The following is a 25,609-nucleotide window of genomic DNA, read 5'->3' on the forward strand; positions in this document are numbered from 1 at the left end:
TAGGGTAAATGTGGTGATAAAGACCCCTAAAACTGACCCCCCAAAATCCCCTCTAAATCTCAAGTTTGTCATCTAAATAATTACAATAATCTCCATGCATAATCTCCATGAAAAACCTAGAATATGATGCAAAAATCACAGAATCACAGAATCATTCGGGTTGGAAAAGACCCTTGGGATCACTGAGTCCAACCATCAGCCCCACTCTACAAAGTTCTCCCCTACACCATATCCCCCAACATCTCATCCAAATGACCCTTAAACACATCCAGGGATGGTGACTCCACCACCTCCCTGGGCAGCCTATTCCACTGTCTGACCACTCTTTCTGTGAAAAATGTTTTCCTAATGTCCAGTCTGAACCTCCCCTGTTGGAGTTTAAAGCCATTCCCTCTTGTTCTATCGCTAATCACCTGTGAGAAGAGACCAGCACCAACCTCTCTACAGTGTCCTTTCAGGTAGCTGTAGAGAGTGATGAGGTCTCCCCTCAGCCTTCTCCTCCTCAAACTAAACAGTCCCAGCTCCTTCAATTGCTCCTCATAGGATTTATTCTCCAGGCCCTTCACCAGCTTCGTTGCCCTCCTCTGCACTCTCCAGCACCTCAATATCTCAATATCTCTCTCGTATTGAGATGCCCCAAACTGGACACAATACTCCAGGTGTGGCCTCACCAGTGCAGAGTACAGGGGGACTGTCACCTCCCTACTTCTGCTGGTCACATTATTTCTAATACAAGCCAGGATGCCGTTGGCTTTCTTGGCCACCTGGGCACACTGCTGGCTCATGTTCAGCTGCTTGTCAGTTAGAACCCCCAGATCCTTCTCTTCCAGACAGCTCTCCAGCCACACCTCCCCAGGCCTGTAGCCATGCAGGGGGTTGTTGTGGCCCAAGTGCAGGACCTGGCACTTGGCCTTGTTGAAGCTCATCCCGTTAACATTGGCCCAACGATCCAATCTATCCAAGTCTCCCTGTAGAGCTTCCCTATCCTCATGCAAATCGACACTCCCACCTAACTTGGTGTCATCTGCAAACTTACTGATAATACACTCTATGTCCTTATCAAGATCATTAATAAAGGTGTTAAACAGAAATAGTGCCAACACCAAGCCCTGAGGAACACCACTTGTGACCAGAAAATTAATAAAAGCTGTAAAAATATTATAGTTGTGAAGTATAAAGAATGTTGTGACAATCTTAAAAATGCCACATTAGCCAAGACCGTGAACTTGATGAGCAAGGAAACCAAAGGACTGTAAATTCTAAGGTATCAAGAAAAATCTTGAGACATTTTTTACAGTGAGAACAATCAGTAACTGGAACAACCTCTCCAGAAAAGTGGTAGAGTCCCCATCACTGGAGGTTTTCAAGATGCAATTGGACAGGATGCCAGATAATCTCATCTATGCTCTCTTTCCCACAAAATGTTGGGCCGGATGATCTTTCAAGGTCCCTTGCAATCGGGACTGTTCTATGACTCTAAATGGAACTTCCACAGTAGTTGAAGGGCTACTGCTTTGTTCTTTTGAATGTCTATTGTGGCCTAAAAGATCCTAAGTGTTATCAAAGAAGGAAGTTCAGTCTCAGGTTTGATCTACAGTTGCACTTTATTATAGTTTTCTTCCTGTCGCAGCTTTCTTTCCAGCACTGTTTTAAGGATGTAACATTCAACTCCTCTACAACAAACCTATTTGCTTTTGCCACTAAGGTTCTATAAGGTACAGAGAGCAAACTGCGAGGTTTGCAAACACCAACTCCCCCAAAATATGGACACAAATTGGCAGGCAATTACTAAGGCCCTAAGATCTGATACATATTTGGGAATCTCATGAACTGGAGTATGCCTCCCACCAACTCACAGGAACGTGAAGATTTTTACCAACAGGTATCAGGATGCAAGGAGATGCTTCCCACGGAAAGGCGCAGACAGCCGAGACAGAGCCCTCCACACCCTTCTGGGCTCTCCTCCTGTTCCACTGCCAGGAACACCATCTGAGTGGGGCTCAGAGTTTAGCCAGAGTACACCCTTGACCTAGGAAACAAGAGTGCAGTACATCTTCCAGATTAAACAAGTAAGCACCAAATATACCTCTCACCAATTTGTTCTCTGAACAGATGCAATAGGATAAATGTCAATCACCTGTCTTGAATAACAAGAATGAAAATGTAATTTATTTTTTTCTGCATTGCTTATCCCAATCTTTGGGGCTAGTGCATGAGAGAGGAAGTGTGCTGTGCTAACGTCTATGTCCCATTGTCTCTCATGAGTCTTCACAATGGCTTTAGCACAGAAACTGCAATTCTCTCAAGGCATTTTGACAGCCCTGCAGAGACACCTTGCAGGAAGGATTGCTGGGCCCTTCCTTCCAGGGCCTAGCTATTCAAGGGCCAGCGGTCTGGCCCTGCAGCATCAATACAGAAAGAAATGACAGCAAAACAGCAAGGTACTTGATTGGTAGCTCTGTTGTGGCCAGTTAGATTAAGTACAACTCAATAGATGCTGTTTTTATAAAATTCATTTGTTTTTCTCTCATTGCATCGGTAAACCACACACTGCTCATCAGGCAGATCTGCTAGCCCACAGTGAGCTTTATATAATGGGACTAGACATCTACTAAGACATGAGCTAGCTAGTTAGCAATAGGATATTTTGCTGTTCTGCATGTGATTGTAGTGCTAATTAACCTTTGATCAATGTGTAGAGATGCTAGCACATGAAAAAGATTGCTAACGTGAATTTTATAGCATGAGAAGATTTACTGGCTGGAGATTGGCTTTATTCAATTTAAAACAGCAAGTCAAGATGTATGACTTCAGATAAGATGCATATAAATTCCAAACTAACTCAGGTATCACTCCTATTTCCTTAGTCACTTCTTAATCTTTACATCCTTAAGCCGCACATCCTGAAATTTGTTCTGCATCTTCAGGATTATATTTAGCCCTCCTTTAAGTTCCTCCTGAAATTTCCACATTCTTCCTGAAAACACACACAAGGACTCCAAAACACTGAGTCACAAGGCAAGAATGGTATTTATTTCTGCATGATTATTCATTTCCTATTAAGTCCTAAGGTTACAGTAAAGCACCTACCAAGGTACTATGCAGAAGATTCCCATTAGTATCTACGATGACTATACAGTCCTCCTCTGAATCATTCACTTCATCATGAAAACTTCCAAGAAAAAACCTGGTGTAAACATGGTACATCCAATAGAGAGATATTAGAAATATTAACTTACAAGAAAAGTATTATCTACTGAGATCTACCGTTTTGAACGATCATTTTAATACATATTAAATAAAGCAACATCCTTGGCAGCATCCCCTAGCTGGCAAATCCCAAGATGTGTTAAAAATTAACAGCAGCATTTCACAGATCTCCTCAGCTAGTTACTCTTAAGACTCCTGGGTGGAATTCATAAAGTCCTGTTGCATGAAACTGAATGTTGTGCAATGCCTTCCCCTGCTACAGACCATTACCTTTTAATATTGAGTCCAAATAATATATGTGAGATGTTCCAAAACCAAACATCCTTTAGATGTACCTTTTCTTCTCTACACCTCACTGCTCTGCATCTAGCAGTGGCCTTATCAAACATTAGGTTTGGTTGTCCTTTATTTTGCTCCTGACATGAGTAAAGTACTGTCCATTATTTTTATCTTCCATGGCTACATGTATTTTAAATCTCTCTTCAACTTTCCTGAATTGGTCATGTTGTCCAACTTGTATATTAATTATTTTGACTTTTTTTCATTTTCATCTTTTGTTCATATATTGATTTTTGGTGCCATTGTAATTTCCACATATCCGTTCGACTGTAACAATTTCTTGCCCAATATCACTTTCCCTCATTTCCATTCAACAGTCCTGTTAGGGCGTCTAAAACGATAGCCTTGAAAAATTTGACAGGTGTTGGCAATATTTTGCTATACCTCATGTGACAGCATTATTCATTGTGTACAAATACTCATGCAAGAAAGACAGATGTGGATGAACTCTACAGCATAACAAAATCATTCGGCTAGAAGCTGGCTACATTCATACCACTAAGCACTGACCGACTTAGATGTATCTTGACACCTGGGATTTTCCAGTCAATGATCAGCTTTTCCTTGTCCATCACAACTGGGGTGAAGTACACTGTGCCAGACATTAAGAAAATGTATTTTTTAAATGTTACCAAAGAGTTACTACTGGACACATAATTTCCTCATCATACTTCTTTCAGTTTGAATTACAATAAAAACTTTATTCTTCCCACACATTAGGAACAGGTCATTAAGTTCAACTTACTCTCTAACAAGATGAGGTGGTCCATGGCAGACTATATTTCATTTAATGAATTAGAACTTAAATTTATAAATAATTAAGTTCTTATTCTTCTGAAACTTCTGATTTTGAAACAGCTAATGCTGCTCTGTTATAACACACCAGCCTTTTTACCTTTTCCATCCTGAAGAACAAGGTCTACCCATCAATTTCAACATCATACAAGACTCTACACACGAACATTTTTATACTGATATAATCTTTCTCAACCTCCAAATTGTCTTACATATTTGAGTTTCCTAACATTCAGCAGTAAACTGAAAGATGTATCCCTTACAAACAATGGGTTTGTCCTTTTATAGAACGTGGAATAAGGATATTTATTTTGTTCTCTCAGCTACCCTTGCTCTTGTACCATCCCGGAAATTGGCACCCATATTAATGAGATGAAGCCTACATACACACAAATTTATTCAGATTTATCCTAGTGTTCCACAAAATCCAAACACTCTACTTTGCTAACACCAGTATTTCCCTTGTTCTTTCTACTTTGACCAAGGAACAGGAAGGATTTCTCAAAAAGGTCATCTGACTCCTCTTTTGGTTTCCTTTTTAGGCCTCTGCAGTTTTTCACCTTCTGCAGACTGGAGTCTGTGACTGTCTCTCTGTTGCCAGGACAGACCACTGGAAGAAGACAAAACTTCCCACTGTCTACCTGACCCTTGAAGAATAGTTCAACCATCCTCGTTAGAATTAAGACACTGAGGAGGATGCCATCTTCTGCACCATGGCTGGCTGGAAGCGAGGAAGCATTCCCAGAAGCGCCAACAGTCCTGCCTTGTTCTCTCATCACTCCCTGTGCATCTGCCCCTGGGTTACTGTTGGAAGAAGATACATAATTTCAGTGGCCTCAAACCCACATGAGGTTTGAGCTACACAAATGTTTTCTTTCCTCTGTTATGGTTTTCCTCAAAACTTACGTCTTATCAAAACATATGTCTATGTATTATGTCTTCTTCCAGGCGATCCTAGCAAACTGTCATCTCACGTGCCCCTCTGTGTACCTGCGATGCCACATCGCTGGAGGACGCTCTTCAATTTTTCTTCCTCTTGTGGTAAAAAGTTTCCAATCTATTTATCTTCCTGTTACCTTCCGTTAGCCACACACCCACCGCGGGGTACTCCCGGCGACACCGCCGCCGCTCGCCCCAACCCGACCGCTCAGCTCCGCCGCCCCCCAGCACCCACATCCACTAATCCGCATTGAGCGTGCTGTCAAGGGGATGTCTGAAACCTGGTAATTTTTAGTTCTGTCTACCCAAATTTCCAGTGATTTTACTTAAATGACTCATTTTGCTATTAAAACGGGGATGGGAACGCCTCCTGTTCATTCCGAAGACGCCCTGAGGGGCGCAGCAGGCCCAGCCGCCCTGCTCCCACCCCCTCTGCCGCGACACCCCGCCACCGGCCGAGGTCCCCGCTTTCCTCCAGCAAGCACTGCGACAAGGCCCGCCCCTCGGACAGGGACAGGGACGGGAACACCCCCGCCCCGCGAACCGCCCCACCGCGGGACCCTCGGCCCCCGCCGCGCGCAAGCGCAGAGGCGCCGCCTCCCCGGCGAGTGGCGCAGCGGGCGGCGGGGCCCCGCCCTTCCTGCCCGGGAGGGAGGAGCCGGGGGCGGTGGCTGGAGCCAGACGGGAAGATGGCGGACCTGGAGGAGCAGCTCTCCGACGAGGAGAAGGTAGGGGTGGGTGGGGGTGCTGCGTCGAGCCCGGTCGCCCTTTTGTCCCCCGGCCCTCTGAGCCGGGAGGCCGCGGGGCGGGCTCGGCCTTCGCCCTGCGGTTCGTATTTTTACCGTTGCCCAGCGGCTGGGCCTGTCAGTCAGGGGGGCGGGAGGAGGGTCGGCGGGGAGGCCGGGGGATGGGCTGGGGGGGCCGCGGGGAGGGCCGGCCCTGCCGCCGCGCCGGCCCTACCGCATCTCTTGCCGCTCCTTGTACGGTGCGGGCCCGGCGGGGGGCGGGGCCCGGTGGAGGCGGTGGCGGCGGCCGCTCTGGCGGCTCCCCGCTGCCACCGGGGCGGCGGGCACGGCCGCTGCGCGCCGCCGCCCCCGCCCGGTGTGCGGTGGGGGGACGGCGAGCGGGGGACGGTAGGGAGAGCCAGAAAAGACGCTGAGGGATTCTCCCCTCCCCTTCCCCATCTCCACTTCCCGTTTCCGAGGCCTCTTGGCCCTGCCAGCCGGGTGCTCTGGGGCACCGGCTCTGCCCTCCCCGCAGCGGGGCTCTCTACCGCAGGGCCGGCCTTGGCCATCGCCTCCCCTTTCACCCCCCCAGGCTCCGGGAGGTGATGAGATACGGAGGTTCGGGAAAGGAGGGGTAGTGTGCGGATGAGGAAGGTTGTTTTACTTCCTATTAGGAGGCAGTAATTGGGGAAGTGTAAGGTCAAGGAGCAGAGGGTCTGTGTTAACAAGATGTACTTGTAATCTCTCTTTATGGCAGTTGGAAACTTCTTAGATTTAGAACAGATTTTTCCAGAAAAATCTCACAAGGAACAGGATGTCTTATAAGACTCAGTTATCAGTGCTCCTTGTCTTCCTCTGTTGGATCCAGCTTAATGGCAGCTGCCTGTTTCAGAGTTAGGGTGTGGCGTTTTGTGTACATGGTGCTGGTGCGCTGCTCGTGTCTTTATGTAATACACGATATTATTAATTTTTTACTTTTAAAACGTAGGTTGTCATAGCTGTGGGAGACATAAATAAATGATGTTTCAGACTTCTTTGAAGTTAGAAGAAGGATGTCTAAAATGTCTACATGGTTACAATAAGGCAGATTTTTCTGCATGTTTGAGGCTAACAGGACCATGTTTCAGGACTAGAGATGCACTGATATGCCAAGACATGCATAGCACCAGGATTTCACTATCTTTTTCCCAAGAGGCTTTAAGACTGTGTGCCCTCCTCTACTTAATTCATGTGCAAATGCCACCTCTCTGTTGGTACAAAGTAGTAATGTAATCAAGAAGTATATATGGTAATCCATGATTCTTTTCAGTCCTTACAGAAAACACAAGTAACTCTAATCCAGTATGTTGTTCCTAGAGGGTATGCTTGAAAAGATTTAGAATACGTGTTATGTTGGCATGTTTGAGACTGGAAGGGGCCTCTGGAGGTCATTTTGTCTGACCCCCTGCTCAAGCAGGGTCACGGAGAGCAGGCTGCCCAGGAGTGTGTGCAGACAGATTTTGGAAATCTCCAAGGATGGAGACTCCCTGGGCAACCTGTGCCAGTGCTTGGTCACCCTTGCAGTAAAAAAGTGTTTCCATATGCTCAGACAGATCCTCCCATGTTTCATTTTGTGCCCATTGCCTATTGTCCTGTCAAGTAATAAAAGATGCAGTGACAGTTTTGTCTTGCCTCTGTATGATTTGAGAAGCACTGCCTGTGCTTTTGTGACTCATGGAGTTAGGTTCTGAACTCTCTTCATTAATTCCAGTTTTTCTTTTCTCCCCAAATGGGTGCAGACCTTCTAGAGACTTTTCCTGCCTTGGTATAAGTGAATAGTATCAGCACTCTTCCATTGTAAATTTGATTCATTTATCTGCTTCAATCCAATATAAAATTGATTGTCCTATATAAGTGGAATTTTCCAAGCCTGGCTGTATATTTTATTGGCTCATAAAGCAAAGATGGGTAACACTGCAAAATGGGAAAAACAGGCATATATTCATGCAGATCTTGTGATGTCTTAAGATTTAAATTCTGATATATTTGTTTGTGCTGTCATTTTACAATAAAAATGTTATCTCAAACATTGAGTTTTACTGAGCTAAAAAAAGGCAGCTGGATAGCATTTGAAAAGCATACCCTTCTCACTTATCCAGTTGGGACTGTAAATAAATGTAAGAATAGAGGCAGACAGACAAACATTCATTTTCACAGGGAATAAATCACACTGCTCCTTTATATACTTTTCTCTCATAATAGGGAACTGATAGTATTGGCTGATGCAGATGATGGTGGCAGTACCGTTTTGTAGGCAATTTCAGTAGAGACATAACTAGAACACTGGTCAAAACTGTTGAAATTCAAGGAGGGAAGAAGGTGGACAAAATAACAGAACTGTTCTGTACCAGACTCCTAATAACGCTGTAAAAGCATAAGTAAATAGGAGATCAAGTGATGTAGTGGTATGGCAAGTTCTGAAAGGTCTTTCATTCACATCTTACTTTGTGTATAGGCAGTAGACTTAAGTGTTGCAAAGGTAGTAAGAAATTCCATTTGTAGTGGCTATACCTTCTTCCTGTTGCTATCTAGTAGTCGGTTTAAGATGGCTGTATTTAGCTCTTATATAAATCACATTTAAACTGTGCAGCGTTTAGTGTAACTGAGAATACAGAAAGGTCATGAGTTGGAATAGTGGCAAAACAGAGGTACAGTTCAGGTAAAGAAGCTCTAAAACCAAAGAAGAGTAGACCCAGTTGCCAGAAAGAACTTTATTTCAATATGCAAGATTGCTTAACTGGTTTTGAACCCAGTCTTGTTCCTTAGATTCACATTTTAGCATTAGATTTATAAAGCCTTGATTATCTTTCAGTGATGATAGTGTGCGGATAAATTTGAAAAGGTTTGGTGGCCTGTTTGATTTTGGTTTGGTGCTTTTTTTTTTTTTTAATCTGAAGTATTTGTAGTAAATATGATGTGTAAGATTTGTGTACATCCAAAGCTCTGAAGTTGGGCCAGTGAGTTACTGACTTTAGTATTCAATACTAAGGATTTTCCAGTGTTAAAAACAGCTTTTGTGAGAGACAGTGTTTTGTAGTCACTTTATTCATGTAGGTCGCAAAGTTCAGAAGCTTTTAGATAGGTGGAATAACACAAGTTTGTTTGCTTAAGTCTGTAAATAAAAATGAGGGATGAGATGTGAAAATCTTGAAGGTCTGAACTCTTAAGGGAGATAGCAATGGGAAGTCATCACTCATGTGCCCTTCCTATGGGCAGTGGGTTCTCAGTTGTTACAAGAGGATACACAAAACTTGTTTATGTATCCAGCATATTTGAAGTAGTTTTGTTAAAGTCTAGTAACCATTTTTTGCAGTTTAATTTTATTTCAGTTTGTGTGGAAATTGTTTTCCTACCTGTGGCTATGTCAAACTAATAAGCATATATAAAAATGTTTCTAATGAGCATATTAGTGTGAATCTAAAAGCTACAATTTATCTGCATGAATATAGGCAATGATTAATGGAAGGTACTGATTTTACTGTAAAAGTTGCATTTACTTATGTAAATATTAATTAACAAACAACAGTGCAAATGCAAAACAAGACTAAAACTATTTAAATCATAAAATTAGTGTTCTGCTCTCCATTTTTGGTAACTTGAAGGGATATGTTTACTGTAGATTTTTTTTTTAAATGTGAATCCTGTTGTCTACAAAGCACAGGAGTTGTGTTATCAACACAATATAGTTGTGTTGATAACTAGATAAAACCTGAGAAAATCAGGATGCCTTCAGGGAGGAAAGGAGAGAATCCTCATGGGAAAGGATAACACATCAAATTTTTTAATGCAAAATTAGCTTTTGCATTCCTTAAAATGCTGAGCATATATATATGAGAATTGTCAAACGTGATTTAAAAAGAAAGGAACCACACCTTTCAGTAAGGCTATGCCTCAGTAGTTCTACTTGTTCTGGAAGGTGGGGTTTAACAGTAGGTCAGCTTGCTGTAGTTAGAGCAAAACTTCTGATGAGGAAGTAGTCCCATTTGTGGGAGCCAGAATTGCTTCCAGGTATTTCCTGGTGCATTGGGTAACTTTGTACCTTCTTAAATTAGGTGTCAAAACCTACAAATCTGAGTAATAAAGGTGGATGTCTTACACCAACAAAACTCTGTAGTGTAGTTTTGTCAGATTGTTTAAGGAAAACCTGTTTTCTTTAGTCAGTGCTTTGAGGTGATATGCCAGTAAAATGCATTCTCTCATATTTAACTTTGTCTTTAAAATGTAATACATTGACGGCAGATTGCAATTGCACGTACAGGCCCACCAATGTGAGAGGTTTCAGGTGTTTCCTTAATGCAAATATAAACCTTGTTCCTGAAACTGCTTTGGAAGCATTAGCAGAAATTTTTGACAAAAAACTGTTACTTTTTAAAAATCTTTAAAGCAATACATGTGCTCTAAATCACTAATTTTGGAAGAATCTCAAATTCTGACCTTTGGAATTGCCCTGAATGAGACTTTGAGACCACTGATGGTTAGGAGCAGAATCTGCTGGAGTAGAAGCAGGATTTGAATAGCCTTTTCTGGATATAATTGCACTATAAGGTAAACTTTAAGTTAAGGTCTTGCAGGTGTCCTTAATGTTCTTTCTTTGTAGTTCATCAGTGTTTACTTTATTTTAAATATAGAAGTGCAGCTTTGCTAACTGTTTATTGGGAAGACCTTGTGAGTTTTTTGATTCTTGTTTATATTTAAATTCTGAATGGAACTGGAAATGTGGAAATGCTGTAGCAGATTCCAGTGAAAGGTTGAAAAACCTTTAATACTTAAATGTGAAATAACTCAGTTACTGTTTAAGCATATTTTCTGTTTAATTTACTACATTGTCAAAGCTGTGAAAGTTACCGTTTTTTCACAAGTGAAATGTGATAGAAGTTGTGTGGAGGGAATTGTTTTTACAAAGGTGAGGTTAAATGCAATGCTTACACTTTGATAACATTTTAAGGACATTCTTGAGTAAGAAAGTTGGGAGTGCTTCTCAGACTGTCATGTAATTCTGGATATAGCAGTCCTTCCAAGATTAAGATTTTTATGTACATCCTGAAATATCAGTGTTGTCTTGAGTTACAATTTTTTTTTTTTTTTTCTTAATGCATCAATATCCCTGAGATTGAAGAACAGACAGAATTTTTTAATCCCTTTGTTGGGAAATTACAGTTCAACACTGTCTGGAAAAAAAAAATCATATACTGTATAATTGCAAATAATAACTTCGTTAATTTGTAGTCATGCAGGTTGGAAGAAACTTCTGGAGGTAGCTTGAATGCTGCTTGGTCAAAGCATGCCATCTTAGATCAGGTTGCTTAGGGACTTGCACTTTGAGCCCTCCAAGGATGGAGACTGCACAGGCTCCCTGGGTGGTGTGTTGCAATGTTTGACTACACCCATGGTCAGAAGCTTTTCCTAATATTTAATTGTTGCAACTTGCGTCCAGTACTGCTTGTCTTCTTGCTGTGCACTGGCATAGAAAGTTATGCAAAGCAGAATTGTCTGCATTTTTGGCAAGTTAAAAAGAATTACCTGAAGCTGTTGTAATGAAACCTGTTATTCTAAGATCTGTGATTTCTGAAACTGCAGTTCATATATTTTGTTATTAGTAGTTTGAAGAAATTAAGTACTTTTTGTGGGTTATGACTTTTACCATGTCATGGAGTATTTATAATGCTTTGACACCTCAGGACCATCAAAAGCTGCATTCTTGTTGCCTTTGTGCTCAGAGAACTCTTTCAGAAGCTTGCTATGCAGGAAACCTCTTAGTTTAAGTAGATAAGAAAAACAAATTGGATCAGAAATAGAGAAGAGTAACAGAACAAATTATTGGCAAATCCAGTAATGAAACCAGAGCCAATAATTTGTGATATAACAGATAAGGTTTTGTTGTCCACCAACACAGTCATCAACATACAGTTCTGCTGTGAAATACCATCTTTTGTTGATTTCAATTCTGTCAGCCAAAGAGGAATAGGATAAGGATTTCAGCCATGTTATTTAGCAAATCAGTGTGTTTTTCTCAGGCAGAACTGTGTATTCATTTCCAGTTTCTGAAAGTGAGGTGTAAAGGAGTTGGAACTGCTCATGCAGAAATGAAAGCAGATTTTTCAGCGTGAAGGAAATTACTTCTTTAATCCATGAGTAAAAAGCTTCTGAACTGTAAAATATTACAAATAATTTCTTAACTTGGCAGAAGGCATTAAAACTTTCAAACTGAAAAGTAACTTGAAAGAGAATTTGGATGGGGAGTTGTACAGTTAAGGTGGCACCTTATTCTATGACTTCTAATATTTAACAGCATTTTTTGTAGAGCAAGCTCTGATATTGTTTGAATCCAGGCTTGATGTCCTTGGAGTATCTAATTATAAATAATGATCTTGGAGCAGTAGGAAGGATCACTTTAAAAACGTAGGCTTTGTGGTGGAAGACTGCTTTGCAAATGTGAACCAAGTGCTTTTTAGGTTATAGCAGATACCACTCTAAAGGCAGCTGAAAAAGAGGTCTTGGTGCTGTACCCAAGGAGCACGTGTATTGAGCTAACAGAATGGCTTGATTCTGTATATGGGAGATGATGCTATCGGTTTCTTTAGTTAGTCATTTCTTACACCTTTTACTTCTCAAACAAAAGTTAATGCTTTTGCTAAAGGTCAAGTTCTACTACTTCTTCAGTTTTCAATGAATGGTTTTTACAAGGAAGTTTTGAGATTATTTTTTTTTTTAATGCTTACTATCTGTTCTTTATGTCTTCCATAAGCAAAGTATGCAATTGCCCAGCTTCTAAAGGTTTTATGGGTAAGATTTACTCATGAATTTGTATCAGACCAATGACTGCATTAGATCTTTGTCAAATCACATGACATTTCTATTTAGCAAAGGGAGTACTAGCCTCTAGCTGCTTCTTAAAACAATATTTTGATTCTTGGGTTGATAACATATGTTGGGGCTTGACCCTACAATAAAATAGGAAGTACCAAAAAATGATACAGTTTGAGATACTGGTATTTTAAAGCACCCCATGTATAGTCGCTTGAGACTGGAACTTAATGCTACTTTATTGGACACACGTCCTATTCATCCTTTTAAATTTTTTTTTGTCTTTGCATTTTGTCTGAGAAAGCCCTTTGGAAATTACTGAAAGCAGTTTTTGTCTAAGCTGTGAAACTGAAATGTCTGTAATATATTTTTTTTTTCCTCGTTGCTTATGTTATGAGCTTTCATGTACACACCTGGAAAAAGGACTACTGCATTAAAGATAAATACTTGCAGTAAAGATGCTGCAGGAAGAATGCTCTGTATGACAAATTTTGGCCATGTAGTGCTATCAATAATTTTAGAATCTCTTTTGCATGTATGTGGTTTTCTCGACTCATTTGGTTTCCAGCCAACTACTGAGAAGACGTAGGCTTTCAGAGAAATACGCATGTGGGGGAAAATAATATAATGTATTCTGCTGTCTGTATTATAATTCCAATGATTTTTTTTTCAGTTCAGAGCTTTTAGTAATGATAGTGATAGCTGAAGCTAAAGTTTTGGGTTGATCTTGATCCTTTAACATCTACAAACAAAACATCTTATTTTACTAATTTGAGACCAGTACAGTTCTTTTAATATATTTCTGAATTAAAATATGGAAAAACATGACACAAAAAGGTGTTCAATAGATACAGTCAGGAGTAATAAAAGTAACTGCAAAGTTACATGGGGGAGATTTATCTTCTCTTAATTTTCTTCTAGTTAGACCTGTGTATTATCCAAGTAACATATATTGCTTTCATAGTGCTCTTTGCTATCTGTACCTGATACAGTGACTTTCATAAGTCCTGTTTTGGGTTTCTTTTCTTAATCCTTCATCTTAATATGATGTGGTATGTAAAGCAATTTTAAGATTGAGACTTTTATAGTATTTAGATACACCGCTGCTGAAAGGCCCTACAGTGAAACAATCAGCACCTTTCAAAATGGTTATTTTTGTGAAAATAAACCTCATTATCCAAGTCAGTTCTTTCGGTAGAAAGAATGCAGCTGGGATACCTCACACTGTGTAAGATTACTTTTTGCACCACTATTAAGTGCTGGTACTGTTAAATACTCTTAAATACTTGTGTATTAAAAATAATTGAGGAAGACACGTGTTCTATAGACGCAATGCAGCTTCAGGCATTACTATGAAGGAAATGTCTGTTCAGTTAAAGCCATAGGCATGGAATGTGCCCCTCCTTTCCTGTGCCACAGAACCACATTTTCGCAGTGTTTTCTTCCTCAGCTCTCCCAGAAGCAGAAGTGAATTGAGTAGTGCAATGCAGTTTTCAGTTGAGCTTGGTAAGAAAGCAGTTGCAAACACTACTATTTATATTCATTCCCTCTCTACTGGAGTCAGTACCTTTGCTCCATGTCTGTGTGAGATGCAGCATGTTTCAGGATGCTTCTTCACTATTTGAAATTATACCCGTAGGTATGCGTGGGTTTTCATGAGATGCTGAGAAGACAGTTTGCTGCTGACACGGGGTAATCCCTTTCTCACTTGTATGTTCTCAGTGCTTGTCTGGCCGTTGGAAGGGTTATTCACCTCACTAAACTGTTACCAGCAAGAAGCAATAATTTAAAGCTCTCTTGCTAAGTGATTTGGTCTCTATGATGTTGACACCTTCTTAAGCTATTCTTTAGCTGGATCGATTTGCTTCTCCGGGCCCACATAAATAGATGAGCACTGGTGATAGGAGTTTATAAAAATGGATCACAGCACTTGTTTGGGAGGAGGCAGGGAGGTGAGTTCTTTTGGTGGCAGCAGCAGCATGGTACTAGGTCAGTTAAGCCACTTAGGAAACACCCCAGATCTTTTTTTTTTAATTATTTTTTAAATTTTAAAAGCGCTATTGTAATTGTTGGTGTAACATCCTGGGAAGTATCTAACATAGGAATTTAATGAGCAATAGGACCAAGTAATACCCCAAGTACCTACCTGTCTATAGGAGAAGCCAGTTACCTTTTTTTAAAGACTGAAGGGTTTGCAAATTCAGATACTATGTTGATGTTTGAAGTACTGATAGGTTGTCAGGCATTATTGTATCTTGCAAGTGATTGAACCTTAGGCTCTGTTCTTTAATGTGCTACATGAGTCAATAAAAAATTTTGACTGGTAGATGTCAGACCGGTTTTGTTGTTCATTAGAAAGTAAAACTGCGTATTGAAAAATAACAGCTCAGCTGAACTCAGAACACAAGTTTGAATCTAACTCAGAACTCTGTAAAACTAGACAAGTCTTTTGTGCAGTATCACTCTAGGTAGTACAAACGTGATCCCTGAATGACTTGCAAGTTATTGTGAGTGTGAATTACAGGGTCTTGAGACAACTGGAACTTACCTGCTTTGAATCAGCTTAACTGTGTTAATATTTCTGTAACTACAGCTAATTGTGAGAAACCCTGGTAAGCTACCTCTAAGCAGAGTTCTGTGGGTGAAGACAAAGCTATTTGCTTAGTCTTAGTTGTCTGCAGAAAGGTTCCCTGAACCAACAAGAACTATGGCAGGAGGCATGACTCTGGGAATAGGGCGCTCTGTTTACTGTTCCTAGAGCAGAACCAAAGAGCTCCCAAATGTGATCTCATCTACTTTTTTGCCAAACGTAGGTTCCACTGAGTGGGAGATTTGTTTTATAAGGAAGCAAGGGTGCTCTCAGGAATCCAGAATATAAATGCATGATATACCTTGCTCCTGCTGTAACACTTCATAAATCACTGATAGAAGTAACTGTTGGAAGCTCCTTTTTTTTTCCCCCTGTGATTAGCAATACAGTTGTCTTTGAGTGGAAATGTATTGTGGAGGTCTTCTGTTACTTTCCCACACCCCAGTCTCCCATACCACACCCCCCAAATTTTCATGCAGTATTTAGGTGAAATACCTCCTTCACCATTTCATTTTTGTTGCTCTGGAGCAGTAATCTTGAACCTGGTATGAGCATAGCAGAAGGGTGGGTCTCCCTGCCACAACGAGTTCACAGCTGAACTTGAAATAAGTGATGTATAGGAAAGACTAAGGGCAAAGTATGTGGTTTCACAGCATCTTGCTTAGCAGCGCATTCTTCCTGCGCAGCGTGGCTGTTGATGGAAGGAGTGAGCTGTCAGGGTGCCTGGGAAATTTCAGTTAAGTTAAAAAGGGGGAAAGAGAAAGGGGCGGGGGGGCGGGAGCTAATTTAAGTTTTAATGTCTCTATTATTGTTAGATGTACCCTAGGTGAAAATCAGGAATTAGCATATTTTAGCGGAGCCGACGGTGGCGTGGCGTTGCGGTAGCCCCTGCACGTCTGCAGGCACATTCTCATGACCATATATAGGCACAGCCAGCACAGAAGGTCGGGCTTTTTCGGTTCCGATGTGCCAGGAACAGGAAGAGTGGTTTGGGGGCATCTGAAGTCGCTGCATGTAACTTCGTTAAAATAAAACAAACTTCAGAATGTCTCAGACTGGAAAAGGTAGAGAAGTAGTATTTCTCTGTGTATCTGATGGGTGTCATGCCTTGAGATAAATCAGATTGTGAAATAAAGGCAGAAGTATGAAAACAAGGCAGATTTAGCATAACGGACACCATTCTGTACGTTGCTACCTCTGTACTTGTGTAATCTGAAAACTGCAAATACTGTAGTAACTGAATGTAGGTATTTGTTGATAGACCAGTTGTTTTAATCTCTAGCAGAATGAAGAATTAGGCATTACTATGCCTGATATCCATGCTCATCGCATACAATAAACCTGTCCTTTTCTCTTTTGCCAAGCTTCTCAGTCTGAATTTTCACCTTAATTGAAATAGTTTATTTTATAAAATCAAAAAGTTTGTAACTGCTGAGTAGCATTTAGCTTCACTTTAATTGGGAAAGTAAATCTCACTAGCTTTTACCTACTGATATCAGGCTTACATTTAAATGAGACTGGTGTATATAGGAAAATCAGATAAACAGAACACCTGCAGCGGGGAATGCTTCCCTTTCAATGTTTCAGAAGTCTTTTTTTTTTTGTAACTTCCTCTTAGCTTCTGTAGGATTTGTCCATATTAATGCTCAAACCTGCATGAAGTCGTATTTCATTAAAACATATTTATATTGGTTTTGTGCATTCAAGGAATTTAATATAGCAAATGTGCAATTTCTTACACAGGCTTGTGGTAAAAGGTGTTTTCAAGACCTGTTTCTTGTGAACCACTGATGATCAGGTGTTCTGGATTAGTGAATTATGAAGTTTATAGTTTCTTGCAAGCTGCTCTGCAGACGTTTAACTGAAAACAATGTCTGTAAATCCAATCTTGGAAACTACATCAATAAAATGCTGTCTTAAACTTTAGGTGGTGTTTTAGAAGTAACTAGAGTAATAAGTGGATAAATTTCGGGTGTTTTATCAATCTTGACTTTTGAGTTTTCTAAAGGAATACTCAACTGTAAGATAATCTTTTGTTACTTGCTGATACATGTATAAGGTTCTTGTACTGTGTGTGAAGGTGCAGTTCTCTTGAATGAAAGAGATTTAGACCTCTAAAATATTTTGTTGCTGTTTTGACTTGTTCAAATCAGTTTTTACCAATTTTTTAAATTCTCGATGTATTGAATAACCAGCATTGCTTTCAACTGTAATGCATCCGATTGTCATGTTTTCTTAAACAATTTTCAGCAAAAAATTTTCTTTCTCAACTGGACTGTATTGTGGTTGAGTTTTTTTGCCTATCACTTCATATTACAAGCAATGTGCCTCTTGCTATATGTGCATTAATTTATTTTTTTTTCTTTGCCCATGAACCCATGTCCATTTTATGCAGACTGCCCCTTTGTTGAAATTGTACTTAAAGTGATAGCTGAGCCAATAGGTTTTTACTGCCAAAAGCTGAGATCTTCATCTCATGGAGGCTCATGAAAGTGTATTCTTTTATCCTTCAGTATCAGTCTGGTTTTGGAAAACAGAAGCCTGCTTTAGAGCACTTATTTCTGGAAAAGCTCAGTGGCAATAAAGAAGCTGGAGGTGCTTTTCAGTTCTTATGTGTTAAGTGAGACTATTGGATTTAATTATTTTATATGGGCTTCTTGTATGTATGAATTGGGGAAATATGGCTTTTTCAGATAAACATCTCCACAGATAAGTTAATTTGATTTAACTGCTGAAGTGGATTAGTTTTAAATGGGCTTCACAAAGGCAGGTTAGCAAAATGCAGTGTCTTGGCTGACAGAATCTTAACTTCTGAGGGTGCTTTAGTTTTGCCTCTGTAAGCATGAATATACTTTATACTTCTCGATGAGATGGTCAGTGCCAATTTGCATGATTGTGTTTATCTGTCCTATAGAAAGTGGTGTTATGCTGAATTATGCTTAAAAAATTCTCATTGAGGAATTGAATTTACTAGTAAAATGTTCATTAATGTTGAGATTGGTCTGTCCTGAGGAAATGTTGTTACTGTTGAATACTTCTGAATAGATATTACTGATACTATAGCTAATCTGACTAATATTTCTTATTGATAGCAAAAAAAAGAAGCAAAACCACTTTTACATTACCAAAACAGCTGAAAAAGAGGTATCATTCCAGTTTTAGTATAGACTTAATATCTCGCCTTACAGATATTACCAGTTTAAAGCACATGGTCATTCAGAATGCAGTTTGGGCATGCAAGTTTTGATTAATTGAGTTCATTTAGCTGTTGCCCAGCCCAAAACTGATGGACCTTTTGTTTCAGAACTCAGAATGTCTCTAGGTCTTGTTTCTCTGCTTGCCCAGAGCTAACCCGGCTTTGGCAGGGGTGAGCAGTCCTGTTCACATTCTGAAGCCAAGGAACCGAGAAACAGTGTCCCTTAATCTAACTTTGAGCTGGGAGTCAGCCTTATAGCCATGCTGAAAGCACAACTAAATACCCACTCTTAAGTACGAGGCCTAAATTTCAGTCTGATCGCAGATAGTTAATTGGTCATTTGATGAAATGTCCTGGTAATGGATCCATGAAGCCTCTCTTGGCCTTCTCCTTCATGAGTGCTTTAATAGTACTGTAGCTTGGCTGTATTTCACATCCCCTAGATTTCTTTGGATTGAGCATTGAGCTGTGCACACTGTACAGAGTGCCCAGACTTCAGCAGGAGAGGTATGGAGTGTGTCTTCACTGGGAAGAGTGTGCAGATTGATGACTGGTGTAATCTAGCTAATGCAGATGAGTTTATGTTCCTTTGGGTCAAAGGGGACAATCCAAGTCATGCTTTCTTATTATGTGGGCAAGTGCTTTAATAAGCTGCTGTAGGAGATGCTCTTGCCTCTCTGTGTCTCTTTTGAGAAGAGTAAACCATGTAGCATTTATCTCAATATATGCAAATTTATGTTCACATGGGAAGAGGAGTTCTGCTTTAACTATTTGAGGCAGCAGATGAAGGCTGTGTGCAATCCAAAAGGTACCATTCTGTTTGGGAAATTGGGAAGTGACAGCCTTTCCGTTTCCATTTGCAGCTCTGAGTGATGTGCTGACTGTTAGCAGAAAGCTGCCTGGCTAGTCGTCTGGGATCTCATTGAGGACTGAACACTGCTAATGAGGCAGCTAAGCACTCTCTGGGGGCACTCTAAACTTGAATTACCTCTCCTGGAGACCACTGTCTGAAACTTGGTCCCTGTCAAGAACCAGGCAGGAGCACTGCTGTATTGCTATGCTCGACTGTAAAAGCTATTTACAAGTCAGTTCAAGAGTTCTGTCATGCTCAGACAGTTCTTTTGTAGTTTCAGATATGTATAAATGTGTGAATGTAAAGCATTCTTTAGTTATTTTTAGGTATTTGTTAATGGAGTGTGTGCTTCTCAAACATTTTGATTTCAAATGGGAAACTCAGTGTGCAGACACTGAATCTCCCAGTTCTGTATTCCATAAAAACATAATTGAAGGTGTTGGAATGGGAACTGTGGTTCAGGTAGTATCCTGAATAGTGGCATCGTATCAGAGATGCAAGAGAGCTTTGAATGTGTTCTGTAAAGTGTAAATGATAGGAACTTTTGTCAGGTTAAGGTAGGAAACCAGCATTTACTTATTTATTTTTATAATGGGTGCCCTTAACAGTTTAAGGGGGAAAGAAGAAGAAAGTCTGCTGAGTAACATTCTTCAAGTAAGGTAAGAGTTGAAAAGTTTTAAGGTTGCTTCACTTCAAAAAAACATTTTTATGTTCCTTTAGCAAGAATATGTGTTGAAGCTGTGCAGTGAAACAGTTCAGGGAACCAGTATGGGGGGAAAAAAAACCCACAAACGTTTCTAATTTTGCTCACTGAGTTGTACAAGTGCTTGTGCTAGCAGGAGGGACAAAGCCAGGGCAAGTGCACCTGCACTGCACTAGTGGAAGTACTGGCTTATGCTGTTTTTGTCTGCAAGAAGTTGTGGCTGAAGGCAATTGCTTGAGGACTTGCATTATTCTCAAGGTGGTTTTTTTTAAACTTTATCTGCTGATGACTGTGGCACTGATGCCTTACAGGTAGATGCAGGTGAAATTACATGCTTCAGTGTCTGTGCAAGTGTTTTTAAGCTTATGTAATCTATTGATTACTGTCTAGCTATGGGCCTTTTGTAAAGTTTAGAACAATAGGATGTGTAGTAAAAGTAGAGGAAAGGCTTTAAAGATCAAATAAATGCATCTTCATCATGGTTTTTGGCTCTCTTGGAATGTGTGACTCCCAGGCATCTATGGACTGAAAGTTGAAATAACATTGTGAATATATTTCTGATCTTATTTGTTATATTAATCTTCTTTTTGCCAGTAACACAAAACATGAGTGATTCAATTTCTCTATCTGCTTCCATCACATACAGTTGCCTCTATTCTGTTTGAAGAGGTGGAACTTTATATTCTGTCTTTCTAACAGGAGTTTTACAGTTTCATGTCATTAAAGCTATACAATGCATCACTGGTTTGAAGAGGAATGAATACAAGTATATACAACCACGTAATTGTTTTTGTATTTCAGGTGCGTATAGCAGCAAAATTCATAATTCATGCTCCTCCTGGGGAATTCAATGAAGTGTTCAATGGTGAGTATCTATCTGCCCTGTCCTTTCATTTAAGGCATCTATATCCGAAATTGTACTGCTGATCACTCTCCCGAATTTCATGTAGCTTATATTTTAGCAGCTCGCTTGCTGTAAGAGCTGGTTTTGTAGTTTGGCATAATAAGCTTTGCAGTCACAAGATTGGAGTTTAAATGCAAAAGGAGGAAAGTACCACTTTTCTTTGTGATGTGAGAATGAGCTTTCTTTTTAATTAGTCATGAATTAACAGTTGCTAGAGTTTTAGTTTAGAAGACACATGTACTCTTTTTTTTTCAGTCTTTGACAGACAAATTTTTCAACAGAAATTAAACTAGCTGAAATTAAAATGGTCGTCTTTTAAAGAAAAAATATAATTAAAAATACATAGCTTTAGTATACAAAGGACTATTCCTTAATGCCGGTTGTGGAAGGAATATTAATTTTCTCCAAACATTTTTAACCCTTAAATTCTGGGCACACTTAATTTTTCTGAATGTACTGGTAAACTGAAAGGAAACTTGAAATTAGCTTCTCTCAATTATTGTTGCCTGAACTTTACCTAAGATGTTAATTTTCTCTAAAAATTGTCTTGCATCAAGATATGTGGGCATACATATCAGATGAGAAGGCATATGTTTTGTAGCTGTAGCTTACAAATATCTCTGATGCTATTTAAGTAAAGAAGTAAGTTTAGTATACTAAACTTTTAGTCAGTGCCAGACTAGAGAGAGCTTAAATTATATTAAAGAATGTAACGTTTTCAGAAATACCTTATTCTTCAGTTAAACTGTGACTAGCTGATTATTAGTTAAACCTAGGTTGTACTGCATTTGTGAAATGAACTGTTGGTGAGCAGCTCATTAACCCAGCTCCCTGAAGGTCAATACAATTTTTTATAGCAGTATTGCTATAAACTTTATTGTTGTTAGTTCATAGTTGCAACTACCAGCTCAGTAACAGATGCACGACCAGTATTTAATCAGATTCACACTGACTTCTTAAAAAAAAAAAGAAAAAAATAAGAAAGCTTTTAAGTCCTAATACTGTAAATTGTGATTTTGTTTAGTTTGATGTGTGGTTTGAGTTTGAGGGGTGGTTTTTTTCATTTGGGGTGTTTTGTTGTTTTGTGTTTTGGTTTGGGCTTTGTTTTGGTTTTTAAAAGAAAACATACTTCAGATATATTTTGGGGGTTGATTTTTTTTTTTTTTTCACTTGCATGATATCTCGGGAATCTTTAGAAGAATTTAAAATGTTATAGCGAGGCTAATGATCAGTTAGTTAATAATCAGTGCATTAAATTGTTATTAAAATAGTGCCTAGTAAATAAGCCAGTAAGTCAAGTACATAAATAACAATTTACTGCATGGTAAATGTGAAGTCATTCTGAGGAGAGTATTGACTTTATTCTATATTCATATGTTTCTTGTATGATGGTAGAAGAAATGGTATTGTGATATATTGTGCTCTGACTACTAAGTATCATTAAGGAATGAGAGCAAAAATGGTAAGGCTTAAAAAAAAGCGAGTACAACACATACCATATTAGTGTCATCAAAATACAATAACCATTGCCATCAATTAGTGAGAGGGATTTGGTAGTTTACATCTTAAAAGTGAACTCATTTGAATCCTGTGCTGTTCTCATTCAGAACTCCTCTAAAAACTAGTTTGACAGATTCCCAGAGCTGTCACACAGCCTGTAGAATATGGTTTATATATGCTTACCGTATTGTGTTGGAGGGAATCCATTTTTGTAGTACTCTCATTTTGTTCAGTCAAAATTACAAAATATGAAGCAGTAAATTTCCTACATAGTAATCTCTGTGAGTATGGGGTAGTTTCAGGGGATTTTTTTGGTACAGTCTGACATTTGTTATGTGACTGAAACTTCTGAGTTGACTGTACTTTTATGCTGTAAATATCTCCTTTCAGATGTTCGGTTGCTGCTTAATAATGACAATCTTCTCAGGGAAGGAGCAGCCCAGTAAGTACCAAATGCCACATACTCAGTTGCATAAAAGCAAGATGTTTTTCAGTAAGACTTTCACTGTCTGTAAGTGATTGGTTTAAAAAGATGCATGCTTGGCAAGTAAAACCCTGTTATGTGTGGTGTGCATCTTTGATCAAGATTTAATTCTTGGCACAGGAGAGAGCTGTATTGGATCTTAATGATTAGAGCAGTTGTTTTGGAAATGAGCGACCTGGATTGTAGAACTAGTCTCCACCTTTTTGAATTTTATTTTCTCTTTCTTGGTAGATGTTAGAGGCACTGAATCTGTAATATATCCGTAAGATACTGCCTCCTTAGACCCTACTTCTATGTCAAAACATTACGCCTACTGTATTTTATGCCAAAATTAGTTTCATCTGTAAGAATGGAGATTTCTGGCTTAGTAGTTTGGATGACTGGAATTTAAACTTTATCTGTTCCTCCAGTTTCTATGGGTTACTGTAAAGCTTATGTGTTTGTCTATACTAGGTTACTTTTGAACATAAATCATTATGTAATGGTAGCTGGAATCTGCAATATGAGCATTGAAAAAACCAAGGTGATTTCAAGAATTTGGGCCTGCTAGATAATGAAGCACTGACATAATTTTTTTGATGCATCATTGTCCAGATTATTAGCTATTATTAAATCTCCTACAGCTACTAAGGAAAAAGATTGTGCTTGATGTAGGCTTTTGGTGTGTTTTGTTTTGTAGTGCATTTGCACAGTACAACTTGGACCAGTTTACTCCAGTAAAAATTGACGGTTACGATGAACAGGTATGAATACAATGCAATACTTGAAATGTTCCTTAAACTGTTAAACATGTTGTGGTATTGGAACGTATCTTGGCAAGAAAATGAAAGAAATGCATCTTCCCTGCCAAAATGAGATTACGGCTCTCCAATAGTACCAGTCTGTATGTTAATCATTTGGGGTATCTAAAGAGCTTGAAATCTCAGACTGCTGACCTAAATTTTGTCAGACCTGATTTAGGGACTTAGAAACAATTTGCTCCATCATTAGTACTAGAAACCTGAATTTCTATATTGCATTGTTGCAGTAAGAGGTAAGATTCAGGGGTTTTTTTTTCTGAGTTAGTGTGTCATGTCCTCCCTTATTATATGCATATTTTGTTTAAAATATGAGTCTTTGGATATGAATAAGCTCAAGTTTAATGTAGGATATAATTAGATTTAGCATGGTATTTTTTTCTCTTTATTCAATAGCAAATTGAATATAATTGAATATATTAGCAAATAACTAAAAATGTATCATACAGGTTTTGATAACAGAACATGGTGATTTGGGAAATGGAAAATTTTTGGATCCCAAGAACAAGATTTCTTTTAAATTTGATCACTTAAGAAAGGAGGCTACTGATCCTAGACCCCATGAAGTTGAAAATGCCATAGAATCCTGGAGAAATTCAGTTGAAACAGCAATGAAAGCCTATGTGAAAGAACACTACCCAAATGGTGTCTGCACAGTAAGTACTAAATCATATAACCACTGTAGCACTGTAGATAGAAATCTTAAAAAAAAAAAAAAAAAAAAAAGTAACTATTTATAAACCAGGATGACAGGCAGTTTCAGCTGTAAAGAATTTAGTCCTGTCAAGGGTTCATACAGGGAAATGAAGGAAAGCTTCAGAAATGTAATATTTCAGCTATTGGATTACTAGTGGGTGGTTACTGCAGGTCATAGTGAAAATTTACCTCTTAGTTCTGAAGAACTTTTATTTAAATTTCCTAAAGCATTAAGAACTTCTGTAGACTACTGCAGGTTGATCCTGTTGGTCCTCGCTACCTGGCTGGTTACTTTAAAAAAAAAAAAAAAAAAATCCATAAGATATAAATGTCTGTCTTGGCTTGGTTTACTGACAAAACCATCAGTAAAGCAAACAGTTTTGTCTCAGTCACATCTCCTATATACCCAAGTGCTGTATTCTTACCACCAGAATCAGGGGGTTCTAATGACTTCCTAAAATAAAACCTCTCAGTCTGGACTAAAATAGCATTCATTTGCTAGGAACCCTGTGACTGTTTAAAGTTCAGCAAGCTGATCTAATGATAGTTGTCCCATACTTTGTATTAACCTGATGGAAAAAGTAATGAGGAAAAAAACCCAAACAGTTGTGTTTAGCAAATTGAATTGAATCCGCAGGCAGTCGTATGAGTTCCAGATTCTGTAAAGGAAAGCAGATTGTATGTTCACTGAGATCCTTTTTAGTACTATTTGATTTTAGGGGCTAAAGCAGAGCAGAGGACCAAGCCCACCCTTTTAATCACCTTTTTGCTACTCTGTAAAGGCTTAAATCATCATTTAGTTGTAGAATAACTGGTATCTGAAACCCAGCTGGTAATATATGTTGTCACAGCAGCCACTACTATGGGCTTAGAATTCCTACGGTTGCAGAAAAATGAGTTCGCAGTGTATAAAATTTCAGTTAAGATGCTTGACCTTCAGATTTCTAATCTTAAATTTTCTGCGTTGTAATATACACTTTAATGTTTCATGTACTGAATATTATATAAGAACTATAGTAGTTATAAAATTTTACA

At 39.2% G+C, this 25,609-nt stretch overlaps 1 protein-coding gene across 3 annotated transcripts in view; it reads left to right on the plus strand.

Annotated features, from left to right (window-relative positions):
• The first annotated feature begins 5,899 nt into the window (after window positions 1–5,899).
• The window catches only part of CAPZA2 (capping actin protein of muscle Z-line subunit alpha 2), a 30,886-nt gene continuing 11,176 nt past the window's right edge, over window positions 5,900–25,609 (plus strand). The window contains exons 1-5 of one of the 3 annotated variants that reach the window (XM_074903137.1): window positions 5,900–6,011; window positions 20,995–21,058; window positions 22,988–23,039; window positions 23,761–23,824; window positions 24,328–24,534. In XM_074903137.1, coding sequence (XP_074759238.1) covers window positions 5,973–6,011; window positions 20,995–21,058; window positions 22,988–23,039; window positions 23,761–23,824; window positions 24,328–24,534 — 426 coding nt within the window. In that variant the 5' untranslated portion in view covers window positions 5,900–5,972. Of the gene's footprint in view, window positions 6,012–17,927; window positions 18,030–20,949; window positions 21,059–22,987; window positions 23,040–23,760; window positions 23,825–24,327; window positions 24,535–25,609 lie in introns of those variants that run through there. The other 2 variants (XM_074903135.1, XM_074903136.1) reach the window with 2 other exon arrangements.

This window comes from Athene noctua, chromosome 3, assembly GCF_965140245.1.
Source record: "Athene noctua chromosome 3, bAthNoc1.hap1.1, whole genome shotgun sequence".
NCBI classification, from domain to species: domain Eukaryota; kingdom Metazoa; phylum Chordata; class Aves; order Strigiformes; family Strigidae; genus Athene; species Athene noctua.